We start from the raw sequence: 18,965 nt of genomic DNA, 5'->3' as shown, positions 1-18,965 counted from the left end.
AAATTACTTTTCTCATGTCTTTATTGTTGGAAATCCTCTGATAATAAAGATGGACACAGGGGACAAATTACTGAGTTGTTCTCAGAGCAACAGGTTGGAAGGTGTTCTGTACTCACTGAGGGTGTCGGTCAGTCGTACATGAGAGAAAGTGACAATAATGTGTACATGGGCCCAGTCGTGCCATAAATACGCACAGGAGTTTGTGTGGGAGATGACTGTCACATTTCAGTGACTCCTTGTTGACAGTAAGGAGCAGGACAGTCATGGCAGGGGATTTGCCACCAAGTCTCGCATGTCTGTCTCCGTTTGTCTCATCGTGGGTCCAGTTCCCTCAGGAAAAACTAACGTGTCTATAGCAAATAAGAGGTGCAAAAAATTATACATGTCAATGGATTAGTTTACTTACAAGACACACGTCGACTGAAACCCTTAGCCCAAGCAGGGTCGCGGTGAACCGGAGCCTAACCCAGCAACACAAGGCATAAGGCTGGAGGGGGAGGGGACACACCCAGAACGAGACGCCAGTCCATCACAAGGCACCCCAAGCGGAACTCGAACCCCAGACCCACTGGAGAGCGGGACCTGGCCTGGGGTGCACCACTGGGTTAGGCTCTGGTTCGTCACGACCCATTTTGGGATGAGCGGATTCAGACTGTGTGTTACAAAGTTTTTTTTTTTAAAAAAAAAAAAAACAGATTACAGATTACACAGGGGGGCGTGGTGGCGCAGTGGGTTGGACTGGGTCCTGCTTTCCGGTGGGTCTGAGGTTCGAGTCCCCCTTGGGATGCCTTGCGACAGACTGGCATCCTGTCCTGGGTGCCCCCCTCCAGCCTTACGCCCTGAGTTGCTGGGTTAGGCTCCGGTTCCCCGCGACCCCGTATGGGATAAGCGGTTCAGAGAGAGCGGTTCAGTGTGTGTGTGTGTGTGTGTGTGTGTGTGTGTGTGTGTGTGTGTGTGTGTGTGTGTGTGATTACAAATTACACTAAAAGCTTTATTGACTGAATCCAGTAGATGACAGTGTAATAGCAAACATTACAAATTGAACTAACGTAACAACAAAGCACCCATCTTTTATATAGTGGTATTGCAGCACTGGACTGGAAAAGATATTAGATAAAATGTGAAAAATATCACCACCAGACCTTTTGTATAAAAATATCATGGTAGGTCTTCATACAAAAAATCTCACTAGCAGATGTTCCCCAAAGGCCTTCGTGTTACCTGCCATGAATCAGAGGACAAGCTCAGTAACGGGGAGAGATACAGCAGCCGGTAGCAAAAATGACACACACTCATATAATAGTGTATTCTCCGACGTGGAACGCCCTAAAACCAAGCGATCTTGTTCGATTTAAAACTAAAGGAACAGAGATTCCTGCTGCATGAGCCGCCGTAACTTGGAGGGCAGGCCGAACACGGGCGTCCGATCTTGTAAGGTGCCTCTCCGACCCAGTTACCCCTGCAAGGTGGAAAAAAGAGATGTTTTTTACCCCATCATCTCTGTCTTACAAGAGACATTTGTCGCAAAGTTTTGTTTCGTGATCAGGCAAGACTGGAGTTGCAGTGTCGATGACCCCCATTATGCACACAAGATGCTCTCACTTACTTAACCGAGTAGTTGCACACCAGGAAGACCACGTGTCGCCATGTGCTTCCATACACATTCATGCTGGAACACCTGTTGATGGCACACCCAATGCGGTTGGAGCTGGCCCATACCATCTGAAACACAGCAGTGGATTAGTTGGGGCTGAGAAAGCGGCATAAAAATAGTGTATTTATTTAGCAGACACTTTTCTCCAAAGCGACTTCAAATGAGCTCTATGTAGTGTTATCAGCCCACGCACCTTATTCACCGTGGTGACTTACACTGCTAGATACACTACTTACACTGGGTCACTCATCCATACATCAGTGGAACACACACACTCTCTCTGGAACTCACACACTATGGGAGAACCTCAACAGCCTGTCTTTGGACTTGCGGATGTAGGAAGTGCCCGAGAAACGGACTATCATACAAATAAAGTATAAAATATTGTACTCGCTGCCAAATCTGTGCGCAGCTCCCCATGTAAAGTATGCAGGTTTAAATCAATGACGTCAGAAAAACTGACTGTGCATCGAGAATCACGTCTGCATCTGTGGTGTGTCCGTCTGGTGGTGAAACGCACTTTCATTTTCGAGAAGTTTTAAGGTGCTTTGGAGAAAATAAATAAATGCCAATATAAGCACCTCCGTCAGACAAGGAAATGTAAACTATAAAATCATTCACAGTTTGTAACACTGCACTGTATCCCACTTACAGCAACCCCTTTGGGTCTGTTAGCTTTTATGCAGAGTTCTGAAGGTAACGTTTATCCAAGAATATTCTAGCTTGTTGATTTTTATTGCAGTGTTTTTATCATCAGCTGGGAAAGAGTCTAGGTCCTGACGGCTAGGCCATATACCGCTTGCTTTGCCTCGCACCACTTGGCCAGAACCCATTCCTGTGCGCCAGGGGGAAGGAGGTGTGGAGACCACAGGAAAACCCACCTGCGTGTAATGGGAGCACACAGACCCACTGCACTGGTCTGGGTAAGAGAAGGAATGTCTCTCATCATGCCAAGACCTCACAAGGTCCACTACGGACCGGTACCTGTGGGAGGAAACCACCGCCAAACAGTTGCAGACGAATCATAGTGAAACATTTCCTCCAGACAAATTGCACATAAAAATGTAACAGGAGCTCTTAAATATGCAAGGCCAGCTGGGCAATAGCATGGGTGAGGTTCTTTAACTGGAAAAGTACAATAAACTGAATGCAAATGTAACATATACGGGGGGCATGGTGGTGCAGCGGGTTTGGCCGGGTCCTGTTTTCTGGCAGGTCTGGGGTTCGAGTGCCTTGTGATAGACTGGTGTTCCATCCAGGGTGTGTCCCCTCCCCCTCCAGCCTTACACCCTGTGTTGCCGGGTTAGGCTCCAGCTCACTGCGACCCCGCTCGGGACAAGCAGCTTCAGTCAGTGTGTGTGTGTGTGTGTGTGTGTGTGTGTGTGTAACTTACACAAATGAGAACAAACACCTGTCTGTTTTGTGTATTAAAACATTGATATCTCGACCTTTTCTGCTTATTTTCTTCTGATTGTGGTGCTGATGCTACAGCTCCAGGCAACTGTGTTTATTTAAATTTTTTTTGAATCCCACATGAAGTTACCAAGCTATAAGGCATTGTGTCAAAGAGTTTCAGTCAGTCAAAAAGGAAAAAAAGAGCAGTGACGGTTTTACCTCCCAGAGTTGATGGACAGGTTTTGGCCCATGAATCTCACGGCATGGGGCGGCCCGTGTTCCCACACACACTGAGCGGCCCAGGACTCTGCTGACTTGGCCAATCGCTCGTCCCACACCTGGACACAGAGAGGGGCAGCTGGTCAACCCTTCTGTGGGCTTCAGCTGTTCAAACTTTACTGACCTTTCTATTCCCACAAGCACCAAGGTCTCCATCCGGCAGATGGTTCTCACATGTTAGTATGGAACTGCACCCTGTCTCTAATTCACTTAACGTGGGGTGATGGGACAACGGGACAGTTATTCAGAGAAATTCAGAGATCTGAGATAGCATCTTGTCCGTGAAGATGGTTGTAAAGTGCATGGGAATGTTAAGGAAGAGACGTTATCGTGGATCATTTTAAACACTGACCTACTGAAAAAGTCAGAAGGCGTTGAGGGGGAACACATGACAAACAAAAACAATTATTTTAGCGTTACCTGCAGTCCAACATACAACTTGACTCTTACCATACATTCCATATTTGCAGCAGGGGGAAAGACCTGAGACCGAACACGATTGTGGTAATCCAACAATGAGCTCATGTCTCTCGAGGAAATGTAGCGCTTTCGTCGGCCCCGTGGAATGCTGACTTCGGGCGGATTCCTCAGTTCGCGGTCCATCGCGGTTCCAGCGGCCACTGAGCGGGGACAGTCGGTGGTGTTTGCTGGAACCGCCACAGATCCAGTGAATGGCATCACCCACAGGATGCCAGTTAGGATGATGGTCTGCATGACTTGTAGTGGCTTTAAAGCAGGAAGGAAACTATTAAGAATACTGCAATATTTTTAAAACAGAGATCAAAGAAGATCTGTAAATCAGTGTGATATACTGCTGTTTTAACAAAGCACTGAGCAGACATTTAAATGATAAATTCTGATTTTTCAAAAAATACTACAATTGTATTTAAACTGCATATATAGCCAAAGGAGCAGAATGATTAAAACTATCATTGGTCTTATACAAATGCAATGGAGGAAACATCTGGTGTTATACAGCATAAACAACAGTATCTCACAATTTGTCATTCTGTTCACAATATTACATAATATTCATACTTCAGCCTTTGTTCCCATTCTTTTCACTATCAGAGCAGACTTTCAAAATATTTACACTTATGTGTTCAGTTCAAGCTACAGAATCATCTGAAAAACTTTCTTACATTTATGTGTCTTTTTTTAATTGAAAAGCTACGTCCTTTTACGTAATATTTAAACATGTATTGTATAGATTGGATGAACAACTTCAGACTGAAATATTAATTATCAGTGTTCATGAAAAAATAGTAGATCATCTTACAACTTTTAAGAAGCAGATATGTCAGTAAATAATTAGTGAATAATTTAGTTTGCCTTAATTGCTCAATGAACATTGGCATTATCTACAAGAAACTACCTTAACCAAGATTAAAGTACAGGCAGACAGAAATAAAGACTGAGAGACAGCTGTTGTCTTTCTCAGACACCACATACCTTCATGTGTGCTTCCAAAATGCAGATCTGGAGAAAGAGAGACCAGGGGAGAGAAAAGGTTCACACTTAAACACCGGCCCTCGCAAACAACTCCTCCTGGCATATGACAGAGGGGTTGAAGGAAGCCTGCTTTCTTTAGCTCCTCAAGGGCATCTGGCGCTCCTCTCATCACCCCCCACAGGCCCTGCCCCCAGAGGTGATTAAGCTTTTTCAGTTCTTGTCAAACTGCTGTCTAGCCTTTCTAGTTGAGACCGCACTCTTTTCATCGTAAAATAATCCAAAATGTACAGATGTCTTGCTTTTTAAAGTGTATAATTGAAAAAAACTCTGAAAAATGAGATTATAACCTGGGACATTCCAGCTTCACAGACATTGAATCTACAATCAGCATCTATAACAGACAGGGTGGGGATCTGCAAACACTTTGAATAATTAGCAGACATTCACAGAAATTCAATGAAGGAATAAAAAAATACAAGGGGCCGTTAGAAACTCTGAATTATTCCAGTAAAACTACTCTGCAAAGTAAATGGGTAAAATACTGAAAGTTGTACTCGGTAAAACTTTCAGCTACCAAAATAATAATAATAATAATAATACTAATAATAAGAATAATAATATGTGATTATTTACTTTCCACCATCTGCGTTTTAATCATAAAGAGACAAGACATCTATGGTCAGCACCAGTGCTTAAGGAGGAAAAGTGGTGCCATGTGCAATATACTATACCCCAGACTGCAGGCTACGCCAAAGTACACGACAGGCACTGACAGCACAGTAAGGCTTGGAGTCACTGTGAGCGGAAAGGGCTTGGCTCCAGAGTGAACACTGCTAAGCCTGGTAGGACTAGACCTATGACAAGTTGGACGACCATCAAAGCTGCAGTATTGAAGTGAACTCCATAACCCCTGCAAATTATGCAGAAACTGATTTTACTTGCTTTATTTTTTAATCTGCCCAAAGAAAAAGATCTGTCAAATTAACAAAAATTGCTAAATATGCTCAAATTAGTGTGAAAATCCATAAAATGTCAAATTCTCATTAAGCAATGTATTTTCTTAATATATTGGAATTTCTACTACAGTTTATAGCCAGTTATCTGATGAATACCAGTCTGGCATTAAGATAGATTTTTCCACTAAAACTGATAGCTCATACTAGGTGGTTTGAGGCACTTGACTCTTTTCACCTCAGTTTCTCTCAACAGGTGTTCCACCAGGCTATGCAAAAAGCACACTGCAACTCACTTACTCTTTTTTCCACCAGGAAAGGTGGCACAACAGATGCCATTACTAAAAAGAGTCATCTTGAAGCACATATGGAGTTTGAAATAAATCTTGAGAGTGACCCAGGAGCAATGTAAAAAAAGGTTTTGTGTCTGTCAGATAAGACCAAGATTAAATTTTATCTAAAAACCTCTACATGCAATCTGTGGGGTAAAGCTAACATTGTATCTGTAAACATTATCCTTACAGTGAAGGATGGTGGTGACAGTATCATGCCATGGAGTTGTTTTTCTTCAGTGGGGACAGATTTGCCACAACCTGTTTTTATGTCTTGAATGAACCACGGTCTAGCTAGATAAACTATCAAATTAGAGTAAAATAGAATAGAATATAGAATGTGAATAATTAGGTGGTTAGCTGGCAGACTGTGGTCCTTTATTTCTTTTGTATTTATTTTGTATGTTTTACTAGTAATATCTCATTTTAATTGAACAGCAGATTAAAGTTATTGAAAAAATATATAGATATATTTTGCCATGAGTTAAAACTGCCTAATTAAGCTGCTAAGTTTTTTTAAAAAGCAACTTGGCACATTTTTTTTTAGTTTTTTGCCCTGATGATCAAGCAGATTTTTGGGCAAATACTCTTGCTTGAGTAATTATTTTTGGAAATGATTCTTTTCTTGAGTACTGTTTGTGACTACTACATTATATTTGGCAAGACAGTGTCATGATCGTTGGGAGCAATACCCGCAGTAGCAACCAGAGTACCCCGTTTGGAGGTACCTGACAGAAATCAGCACACCTGCTGTCAATATAAAGCAGTTGAACCAACCAATGAACCAGCCAGGACTTTGAAAGAGAGACTGTCCCCAGGGAGATTGTGGGATCTCAAATAGTGCATGTCACAATCCCTACCTAAATGAATTTGCTCTGCCCTGTGTTTACTACCTCTAAGTTCCTGTCTTTTCTTTACCTCTTCCATGTGTGTTCTCTGTGCCTCTTCATCCCCCAAATCCTCAAATCATCCCATCTTGAGTGACTGGAGCACTTAAGTAAACCAACACCCACATCTCTGAGTGGTTATGAGAGACAGCTACATCTGGTTTAATGTCTAAGTGTTTCACATGACCTCATCAGTACATTTTAGACTGAGTTATTATTATGTATACCATACCCATGGTTCCAGCTGATTTCTCATCATATGTTTGGCCTGGAAGGTGATGAACTGTATCCAAAGCATCACAATGGGCATAACATGCCCTTTAGACATGGCTTGCCTTTTCATGACATTTACATCCATTCAACTGGATTTTTTAAAAATAAAGATGTACTGTTTTTACTAAAAAGGTGTTGCATAAATTGATTTACATGTTTATAACTTTTTCAGATTCCGTTGATTTGAACCAAAGAAAATATTACTGGGAACCATTAAAATTATTGCATAATTGCATGAATATATAAAATAAAAAATATTGCAAAATCTAAAATTTATGGAGTAGCATATTCTATGGATTTATTTCAAAATTATCAAATATCATTTCAAATATCTGGGCCTTGAAACAAATGTTAAGGTACACAACCCAGGACCCACCACCAATTAACTGTTGTGTGACACCTTTTGATTCATGAGCTCCTTACAGTACTTTTCTTGAATGTGAAGAATCTGACAAGCAAAAAAATGAATGCCAGACCATGAAGCATTCTGTCTGAATGAAAAAAAAGAGGTATATGTAAAAATAAACTTCACAAATTTTCTCCACAGCCTGTAACTAACGTGAATGCAAGTTTTAATGACCTGGCCAAAAGAATGCCTAGACGGCAAAGGGAAAGAAAGTCTATACTCTATTTGCTGTAGGTCCTTAAATCCAATACCAGCAGTAATAATTCTTAAAAATATTAAACAGCTACAAGGCAAACTTAAGATTAATGGGGGACATCTGATCAGAACATCTTATTACAGGGTTTTCGGTTTTTATGCACTGAGGCCCTAAGTTATTGAAAAAACGTCAGGCCTTTATTTTACCACTCTGCATTTGAGCAAGAAGTTTTCAACAGTAATAGACATCTCCACCATATTATACAAAGCAAAGCCGGCCGACCCAGACCTGTTTAGTGCAACTATGGGCTGCAGGTAATACAGTAGAAGATGTTTAACATTTTTGTCATTTTCATTTGCTTTTCATTGTCTTTTCATTCACTTGCTTCTCATTATTTCATTTCATTCATTATCACTCATTCCAACTACCATATATTGATTTGGTAACCTTTAATTTATCTATATGGGAAATTTCACTTCTTATTTCTTGTATGGGGGGGGTGCAGTTGCATGGTGGCACAGTGGGTTGGCCCAGGGTCCTACTCTCTGGTGGGTCTGGAGTTTGAGTCCCCCTTGGTGTGCCTTGCGATGGACCGGCGTCCCATCCTGGGTGTGTCCCCTCCCCCTTCAGCCATATGCCCTGTGTTGTCGGGTTAGGCTCCGGTTCACCATGACCCCGTATGGGACAAGCGGTTTCAGATGGTGTGTGTGTGTGTGTGTGTGTGTGTGTGTGTGTGTGTGTGTGTGTGTGTGTCTGTGATTTGTTGTATGGTCATATTTCTGTACATTTTCAGAATTTTGTACATTAACAGCTTTTATGCAGTAAATGTTAAATAAAACAAGTGTAACACTATTACATACATGACGAAATTGTAGTAATAAAAGCCGAAACAGCAAAACCTTGTACTGTATGTAGATTTTACTGAGTAAATTATATTTTATTACATTTTATTTAAAGAAACTTCGGAACATAAATTATGTAAAACACTATTGCTTGCTGGTTTCAGATATGTTACATTCAGGATAGTCTCTTCATGAAGAACATAATAAACAAAATAAAAGCGTGATGTTTGCAAGAACCTTGGTTCCTATCTGTTTAGTAGATTTTTGCTGTCGAAATGAAGGTAAAGCATCTGTGTTTAAACTGCAGATTAGCAGCAAACCACGTGGAATATATTGCATATTACATGGAAAGAACATATATTGTACCAGTCACACCACTTCTGAAACCATGATAATATTTCTGCTATATATCGAATTATGGAAAGACGTGGAATTAAGGGATGTGCGCAGACATGATATGAAAAAAGACAGAACTCCATGGCTGCATTGGGGGGGGGGGATTATGGAATGGCCTGGACAGTGAAAAAGCTCAAAAGCTATTTTTTTGACTAGCTGTCTAACTATAGCTATTATAAGCACTGGTTCTTGTATGTGTCTTATGGATTGACCTCTCAAAGCTTCTAAAATCAATGACAATTTCCAAGCACATGAGAGACCATGCCATATTCAAAATTATGTTTGCAACATTTTAACGCAAATACCTCTATATATACATGAGGGACATGGTGGTGCGGCAGGTTTGGCCGGGTCCTGCTCTCTGGCGGGTCTGGGGTTTGAGTCCCACTTGGGTGCCTTGTGATGGACTGGCATCCCACCCTGGGTGTGTCCCCTTCCCCTCCAGCCTTGTGCCCTGTGTTGCTGGGTTAGGCTCTGGCTCACCACGACCCTGCTTGGGACAAGCAGTTTCTGAGAGTGTGTGTGTGTGTGTGTGTGTGGTTCTATATATATTGCAAGTGAACTGTTATTCTGCAGTTTGCTGGGTCCATTAAAAAGGCTGAATAATTCAGAAGGCGTATGGACAGGTAAGTTGAGTTTCAGCGTGTTTTCCGCACTGAATGTGACTTTCGGGAACTGGCCAGCAATCGCCTTCCAAGGTAGGACAGTATTGAGGAGGAACACGAATACCATTTGTTTAAAGTCAAATTTCCCTCTCTTTTCTGGGAAATGGGAGAACAACGTATATCTTTGTACAAAGTTCGTCACTGACTCCGACACTCCAAACGCCGCTGTTTGAACGACCAATTTCTCAAGTCAGCAAAGCCCGTGACTTTGTTTTGGCAGCGAGGAAACAAATTGACATAGTGATGTCACAACGTACAGCGGATGAACGGGGCAGCAGTTAGACGATTTGCTTAGGGTGTTCCGGGGAACTCAAGGAAACGCGCGGATAACAGAAGCGCTTGTCGTCATTCCGTCGTTCTGTCTAATAGGTCACGGAGCTTCGACCAGAATATTACCGGGATGGAGGAGCCGTAGTACAACTAAAACAGGCTGTAAATGCTCTTTCACAGAGTATGTCAGGTGTATTAGGTACTCTTAGGCGCTAAGCACTGCAGAGAGATTTTTGATTTACGTTTTCTTTTTTGGTGTTGAGTATTTTTAATCTGACTCAAGTTGCTGTAATAAAGTTTGGGGAAAAAAAAGAAAAAATGAAATAAAATACAAACAGAAGATAATCAAATTTCATGTACTGCAGCACTTCCATTAGGAGAAGACCTTGAATAAAAAGGTGCAAAATGGGATACAAAGAACTTAACTGGAGCATAATGAAAAGAAATAAGGAGACCAAGTAGAAGACCAAGACTAAGTAGAAGGATGCGCCGCATTCAATCATCCCAGCTGCAAGCACAGCACCGACAATATGACACTACTTGTCTTAGTCTAGACACTGTGTCTTTACACACAGAAGCTCACCATGACCCTGCAGTGTCAGATCCATGGCGACTGTGCGAGAAACTGCCTGCAAAAAAACATGCCTTCTGTTTACGCTCGCAGGACGTAAAATAAACGTTTCCAAGAAATCTATTAAACTTCCCAACCGGTACTGAACTTCAGCCGTCTCCCTCTTTCGCAGCCAGCCGTGTGACGCTTCTGTTGAAGACAGCCAGATGTTTTGGCAAGGAAATTATGGGTCCGGGGGAGCTCCACGACCGCATCACTCAGATAGATGCTGTTCCAAGAAGCTCTGTGTGTCTTTCAGAACCAACGCCTAGTTCCGTTTTTCACCCTGCAACTGTTAATATTCCAGGATGCTGCTGAGTCTGGATTCCTTTGTGATGGAGCTCGGAGTCAGATGAGAGGAAATTTCTATTATAAATATATTCGCTACGTTTTTTTACCGAGTAAACAAATACAAAATCAGAGCAGTATTTATTTGAAAGAATTACTTTTTCTATCCACTAAAACAGACTGCATTAATCTTGGCAGTACGGCTAGGAAATGTGGGTGTCCTGATTACCATGGCTCCTCGCAAACATATCCATTCTATTAGGATACAGACAGGCGCTGACAATTTAACAGACATAGAAGTGTGTTGTTACAGTCTTACATACCTGCTATTCGAAATATACAATCATACCTTTATAAGTGATTCCGAAACTATGTCCCTAAAGTCATTTAGGCCCGAAACAGTTGAACAAATATTACACTGAATCTGAAACTTTGGACAGGGTCCTGCAGACATTCTGGCAATGTGGTCCAGTGCTGGCGAGGACCAGAAATAGGGAGCACAGATGGAAAGTTATTGAGAGAACCTCCCTGGAGCCGACTCTGTCCTGCGCCAACCCAGGGACACATCAGACTTCCACATCAGGTAGCCTGCAGTGATGTTCTGGAAACCTTCGGTGGAACCCATCCTCAACCCCTACTCCAAGCAGTGGATGGAGCATCAACATTTCTTTAACAGCCCAAAGGAAATGTTGTGCCTGGTGCGTCTTCAGTCTTCTTTGCTTTGCAAAGGAAGGTCGTCGCAGTAACAGGTTGCTGCACATATGTTTGAAGAGCCCTCACAGGTTATTTGATTATAAATTAAAGACGGAAGCTGTGCCATTCAGCCTTACTTCAGGCCAAGAGCCAAGTATTACATTTACATTTATATTCCATTGCATCAGGTTTTGATGGACAGATGGTACAGAGCACATCCCAGAATGCAGGACTTCTTCCATACAGTGCTGTAGAAAAGTATGTGAAACCTCAAGGGATGGTCATTATTCTTGTATGACGTATTAAAATAAACGTATAAAATTTAAACATTAAATCTTAAAATAAACGTATAAAATGTATAAATGATTTCGACACCTGATTCTGCTTCCCTACTGTGTTTAATCAGTGCAACTTGGGGTTCACTTATTTTTACACCTGCACTACTTGCGTGTTTCTACTACACACACGATCTCCTCTAACACAACATATGGGATCGGTCATTACACACTTATTACGTCACACGAGAAGCACCGATTCTCATTAAATAACCTTTTTGTGGTAAAACTAAGTAACACGAGGGGTTCACACACCTTCACGCAGCACCGTATTTTGGGCTCATGCAGACACACTGACCACTTGAAGAGTGTGAAAATGAAGTAAGATTCGCAGTGATGGTGTCTAGTTTTCTCATCTAGCCTTCTTAGTAGTTACTCTTATCTGCTTTCGTTTGGTTTATTAACAATAACAGATAACGCACTAGGCGCTACCCGCCCACTCTCGGCTTCTCTCGTTCAGCCGTCTCACAATATCACAAACACACACACACTTTCAGAACCGCTTGTCCCATACGGGGTCACGGGGAACCGGAGCCTACCCGGTAACGCAGGGCGTAAGGCCGGAGGGGGGAGGGGACACACCCAGGACGGGACGCCAGTCCGTCGCAAGGCACCCCAAGCGGGACTCGAACCCCAGACCCACCGGAGAGCAGGACTGTGGCCCAACCCACTGCGCCACCGCACCCCCCTCACAATATCACAATATGCTAAAAATTAAAAGTGGAAAGGAATGCACGGAACCCAAGACCAAACTGAACACGCTTTACTGGAATATTAAACAATGGGAACAGCCAAATTAACCTCCATCAGTTCACTCATTTCCAGTGCATGGCTGCAGGTCCAGACGTTATTGAAAACCTTCAACATCTCTCTCAAAACATGAGTATTTCACCTCAGTTCAGACTGTATAGTCTGGCATGATTGCTGAAGGCACAACAGTTAAAACAGCAGCCAAATGTGAGGCGTGCTTATAAATTTCATTTCTGGTGATACATTTGGAAAAACAGCCGCGGTTTATCCACTGTCTATCTTGGCTTTTAATTCCTGGTAGGAAATGAACTGCATAAACAGTATTAAGTCCACAGTTTGAAGACACTCTTTCTAAATATTACATACATTTCTGTATATTGGTTTATAAGCAGATCTTTGGCAGAGGAGCAAACTTCTTTGTCCGTTTATGGAGTGATGTCTCAGCCTTAAGACGTCTGCTTTCATACAGCAGACCTGAAGCAAACCAATAATAAAGTGGTGATATGATTCCAATAATTATATTGAATTAACTGGTGCTATCATAGAAAGTGGGTTACAGTCTTATAATCTTATATAATTACAGTCATTTGAGTAATTCAGGTGAAATACTGTGCCATGCTTCACCCTTTTGTGGGATGTGAGTCTGGAAGTCTGTGTCCTTAACTATCACGCTACCTACAGCACAACATGTACTGTAGTAATGCTGCAATACCATGAATAGTACAGTTCACAGATTGTAGGGTATGGTGGTTTTTATCTAGTTAAGCACTTTATTACATGGCCTTGACAAAGTTTTTGACTTAATGGCTTGCACATTTCAAACCATGTTAGTCAGTATTCATTTCCTCATTTAGTAAGTTTTGGTTATTTTTCAATCACTTAAAACTGAAGTATTAATCAAGGAATAGGCCTAACTGTTCAAACGGAGTAAAGATATAAACAGTTTTTTAAAAAACGTGCATTATTTAAAATGACCAATCTTATATAATCCTTTCTGAACAATTAAATAATAAAGGATAAATGACCTAAATGAAATAAATCATCAATTTATTCTGACTGGCTTTAATTAATAAAAAATAAATTTCATTATTAGAGTCGTCCAAGTGCTGAGGTGTGTGCAAGCACATTCAGTTTGGTCATTTGAAGTGTATAATGCATTCATTGAAAATACTGATTAAGGCTGCATAATTTAGAGGTCAACTGAAACAGAAGACCAGAGGGCGAGAGACCAGGACCCCATACGACCAGCCCTGTCCACGTGTGACAGCTGACATTACCTCTTTCATAGAGTGTTACACTTCCATCTGCTGTCTGCACATCCTTACTACAGGGACACTTACCACTGTACAAATCTCACTGCATGTTTGCATAATTCGCCTGTAAAATTGCAAGGACAATTCCAGCATATCAATTGCGTTATTAAGAAAAGTACTTCCAAATAATACATGCCACTACTTTTAGCAGCAGACCCTATTTCACATCTATGATGTAGTGGAACTCAATGTTGAAAGTTTATAACACAGCATTGCAAAATCCACCAGTGTTTGTTTACTGTATTATAAACACACAACATTCACACAGAAATTTCCATTGTCCACCAGACAACTCTTTCCATTAAAACACAATACATTTTTATATATTTACTTATATTTAGAGGGGGGCACAGTGGGTTTGTCCAGGGCCTGCTCTCCGGTAGGTCTGGGGTTCAAGCCCTACTTGGGGTGCCTTGTGGCAGACTGGCATCCTGTCCTGGGTGTGTCCCCTCCCCCTCCAGCCTTGCACCCTATGTTGCCAGGTTAGGCTCTGGCTAACGAACGGTTTCGGACAATGTGTGTGTACTTATATTTAGTATTTTGTTTATGAATACAGTAATTCTTTCTTATTCTAATGAGTCACATACATTTTTAGATAAGCTTATTTTATAGTTTTGATGCAAACTCTTGCTGATGAGGGGGGGCGGTGGCGCAGTGGGTCGGTCCTGGTCCTGCTCTTCGGTGGGTTTGGGGTTTGAGTCCTGCTTGGGGTGCCTTGCGACGGACTGGCGTCCTGTCCTAGGTGTGTCCCCTCCCCCTCCAGCCTTACGCCCTGTGTTGCCAGGTTAGGCTCTGGCTCCCCGCGACCCTGTGTGGGACAAGCGGTTCGGACGATGACATGACATGACATGACTCTTGCTAATGAGGAAAGGTAAAAATAAAGGAACAACAAACATTGACACTGAGCAATGCAACTGAGATGGAGAAGAATTGCATGCGTCCAGATAACTTGTGATCCTCTGAAGTTTGGCACATTGACAGGTCACAGAAGCTCTCACTGAGTGGAAAAGTTACTCCTGACGACAAATGAAGGCAGTTCGTCAGTGTAAGAGCATGTCCAGCATGTGCTGATTGTTTCTGTAATAAATGTGGACACACAATGTCAAACGCATTTGTCCTGACATGTAGCAGCGCGGGCCTCCCCAGGATGACAGGTCACATTGTGTCACACTGTGTCACATTGAGAGGAAAACAGCCACCCCTCATTGTTTAGTAAAATTACGCCCAGTGACTCAAAGTCTTTCCTCATTGGCTAGGAACTGTAACCGTGTCAAAGTTTAACCAATCATCGTCTTCCATCGCTGCACTCGCGAGCCTGCTTCTATTTCAAAGGGTTGTAGTCGCTATGGAAGCCTTAAATATATTAGTGAAAAAACTGGTGGCCTTTTGGAAGATAACGGCCGTCCGCCGGAATTTATGGCGCGTCTTCCTCTTTATTTCATTCACGGGATCACTGATAAAGAATTTCGACATAGTGCCGGAGTCCTATTTCAGTAACAGCAAAAATGTTCTGAACGTGTAAGTCGGAATTATTCATGCGGCATCTCCATGTTAGACACACAGTCATAATATACGAAACACGAATAATATTATATTAAATATGGTTTTGTTTTATTGGAATAAGTAGCGTCGATGATGCCCGGGTCGGACGGTAGAGACTCTTACTACTACTAGTCTCTAAGTCTAAGTGTGTGTGGAGTGATTCACTCTGGGTATAACATTGAATCATTGAAAAGACATACTCTGAAGAAGTACCTAATAAAACGTTAAGTGCCTGAATGTCATAGTGGTAAAAAACTTAGTCATTTTGATAATATCAAACTAACGGCGGCGTCCGAAGTGTCATAAGTACGGATGACGAATTACGCCCTCATCTGACTATCTTCTTCATTTTCTCGGCACGTCGCCTGTATCTTTAGTGGGTTAAGTGCTGCAGTTTTTTTTTAACTAAAACTCCTAGAGCGTGGATTTCTTTCTTTTTGTCATGTTTCCTACCAGTTTTGCTGAGAAGGACGACGCATGCGCGCGCATGTGCAGTGCCCCATTTCTACAGTCCTTGGTTCAAAGTTTTTTTTTTTTTTTTTTTTTTTTTTTTTTTTTTTTTTTTGTGGTCCCAACTTCTGTTCAGGCATTTTCTGCTATACACATTTTGTTTATATATGTAACATATTGCTGTAATATACATACTTCAGAGACACATTTAGAGTGTAAGGGGTCATTTTAGACTCAGTATGTGCACAAGGTCAAAGGCACAGTTTTTCAGGTATTGCTAATTTCAAACAAGATTGCGTGCTAAATATAGTGCTAATAGTAGTATAGTGCTTTAACAATCAAATCATGTACAAAATAAATATAAAAATTATTCATTTCTAATTAAATTTGCAAATGAAATGTTAGCATAAATATTAGACTAACATTCTCAGAAATGTAATACATAAGTCTAGGGTTCATTAATTTTGACATGAATTTCTTGTCAAAGCTATAGATAGAACAGGGTACATTAGATACCTTCTTCTTAACTGCCTTATAACTTTCATCAGAAGTTTGTAAAATACTGTATATGGCAAAATAGCATGTTTTGTGCTGTTTTGGATAAAGATTAACATCTTGACAGTCAGCCACTTTTTGATGATACATTTTACTTGTAGACATAGTGCACATTAGCTTTGAGCTTGTGTTACCCTTGTCAGTAAGCAAGAAAATTAGTTGCCTTAAAGTGGGTTATTTGTATGTGTCTTTAGACCATAATTACATGGAGTTTCTGTGATTAAGCTTTATTAATTGCAGAAATCCTACAAATTGAGCAATGCTGTATAATATTATTAAGCTTTTACTGAAATATGAATCATGCTGGCCATCGTCCTTATTGTTATAACATTGTGAGAAAATCAAGTTCTATCCAGTATCTAGTATGTGGTTCAGTCAATAAGTTCCAAGACCAGCTGTCGTGACGCCATTGAGATTCCAAATTGTCATTGTGACTCCATGCATGTGTGTTGCATCGTAACCACAGCAGCCGGTCTTCGAACTTATAAACTGAAGCAGGTATACTTAAAATGACATGGTTCTTGTGTTGTTCACAGGTACTTTGTCAAAGTCTCCTGGGCCTGGCACCTTTTCTTGCTGCTCCCTTTCATCGCTCTCTCCAACTCGCACAACAGACATTGGAGCTTTGTGCTCCAGCGGCTTAGTTCACAACTGGTGTCTACAGCCATCTGGTACATCTTCACTGGGCTCTTCTTTTATATCGAAGATGTCACAGGTGTCTGCTCTGAGTCTCATTCCCCGTTGGTTTCCCGTGGAGAATTTACGTCAAAGGCCGAGTGCCAGAAGGCTGGTTTCCGATGGGAGGGATACGATATCTCTGGACATTCCTTTATTCTATCATACTCTACCCTTGTGATTGCCGAGGAACTTGTGCCAATGGTTTCCCTGAAGGAAGACATGCGCAGGCAGAGCCGCACAAGCATTGTCCTCGATCTCCTGTATGTGGCCCTAAATGCCATCGTAACAGTTTGGATTTGGATGTTTGGGTGCACATCTGTGTATTTCCATGACATAACTCAAAAGCTCTTCGGGACAGCCTTTGGACTGGTAGCATGGTACATCACATACCGGGTATGGTACCTAAACCCTTTCTCACCAGGCCTTCCTCCTCAACGGAGACCTTGTAAACAACATGCTTAGGCCTGTGGCACTGGAATTATACCAACACTACATGTACTGCAATCTGCCTCCTTAATGGGTCCACGTTGACCATTTCTTGGTATTTGTCACCCCCTCAGCAGTCATTCAAGATTAGATTGTGGTCCCCATTTGGTCCCCAACAGCTGTCATCCTTAGTGTGTAAAATGAGAGCGGGATGCTGACACTGTACCTCCAGAGATTTACGGATCATTCTGATTGTCCCTTTCATTGTTCCATTTACTGGATATGCATACAGGTACTGTAACAATCTGCAAATAAAGCAGTCACTTTTTATAAATATTTTAGAAGTCATTTTGCAGAAATCTAGGACATGTAGACCTTTTTGTGCTGTGCTAACATAAGCCCAAACCTGCTTGTCTTCTAAAAGACAGGAGGATTATGTTGATTATGTTAGCAGATGTAATCAATTCCAGGAGCTGTGAATATGCAGCTCCAAACAAGTTTAAGTTCTTGGCACAAACCAAATCCATTACTACATGTTTTAAGTTTGTACATTAGTTTTTACTGTCAACAATGTTGTTTTTGCAGTATAGCTGTTCTAAGCAAAAGCATGCAACTGCATACCTGCATGTCTTTTTTTATTTTACAAAAAAAACTGTTGCTGAATGTTAATTTAAAATTCCCTCAAAATATTTATAAGGATGCTGTCCACAAGTAATGTTTAATTCTAACTTAGGTGAGATATTTGAAGTGAACTCAGATTTATAATCAGGGCCCTGAGAATCACTGTTCTTGTTGCATTGTGTTATTTTATTGTCCTGTTGGAATACATAAAAATACGCAGAATGTGTCTCTAATAATTCCAAGCTGCTGCCAAACATGAGAAGTTGGGGAAAAAACAAAACAAACTAGTGGCCATAAAATGTGTGCAGTGAAAACTGAAGCCATTAACTGACAGTTAAGCATAAATCATTGGTATTTGTATTATAAAGCGTGTCATAATAATAATATTTACATCACGTCAATTATTTAGGGGAAACCAATAAAATTCATACCATCTACTTCATACGAAGCAGAACAATATTTTGTGTTTTAATCATTTATATCATTGTCTGTGATCAAAGGCCATGATTTAAGTGTCTTGAAATTAAAACCATGAGAATCTGTGCTTACAGTCATTTGATACCAGAGAACACAAAGTCATTCAGTTATCTTAAATTCTCAAGCTACTTACATCCATGGCTTGCCTTGGCATATATTCACTTTGCACCGTGTGTAGCAGTTCATGCAGGCTACTGTAATTATTTACAGGTCCATAAAAAGCAATG

At 41.3% G+C, this 18,965-nt stretch overlaps 2 protein-coding genes across 2 annotated transcripts; one reads left to right on the top strand and one right to left on the bottom strand.

Annotated features, from left to right (window-relative positions):
• Positions 1-977: 977 nt before the first annotated feature.
• Positions 978-4,868, bottom strand: r3hdml (R3H domain containing-like). The gene is made up of 6 exons (XM_018749000.2): positions 4,781-4,868; positions 3,779-4,054; positions 3,269-3,387; positions 2,536-2,638; positions 1,607-1,722; positions 978-1,459 (listed from the first exon to the last, which is right to left on the bottom strand). The coding sequence occupies exons 1-6, from the start codon at positions 4,784-4,786 to the stop codon at positions 1,327-1,329; spliced, it is 753 nt and encodes a 250-aa protein (XP_018604516.1). The 5' UTR covers positions 4,787-4,868; the 3' UTR covers positions 978-1,326.
• A 10,423-nt stretch (positions 4,869-15,291) lies between these two features.
• Positions 15,292-18,679, top strand: fitm2 (fat storage inducing transmembrane protein 2). Its single transcript, XM_018748997.2, has 2 exons — positions 15,292-15,507; positions 17,073-18,679. The coding sequence occupies exons 1-2, from the start codon at positions 15,335-15,337 to the stop codon at positions 17,674-17,676; spliced, it is 777 nt and encodes a 258-aa protein (XP_018604513.1). The 5' UTR covers positions 15,292-15,334; the 3' UTR covers positions 17,677-18,679.
• Positions 18,680-18,965: the final 286 nt, after the last annotated feature.

The sequence above is a fragment of the Scleropages formosus genome, chromosome 19, assembly GCF_900964775.1.
Source record: "Scleropages formosus chromosome 19, fSclFor1.1, whole genome shotgun sequence".
NCBI lineage: Eukaryota > Metazoa > Chordata > Actinopteri > Osteoglossiformes > Osteoglossidae > Scleropages > Scleropages formosus.
The sequence above is the reverse complement of the archived record's forward strand: the minus strand, read 5'-3'. Positions and strand labels throughout refer to the sequence as shown.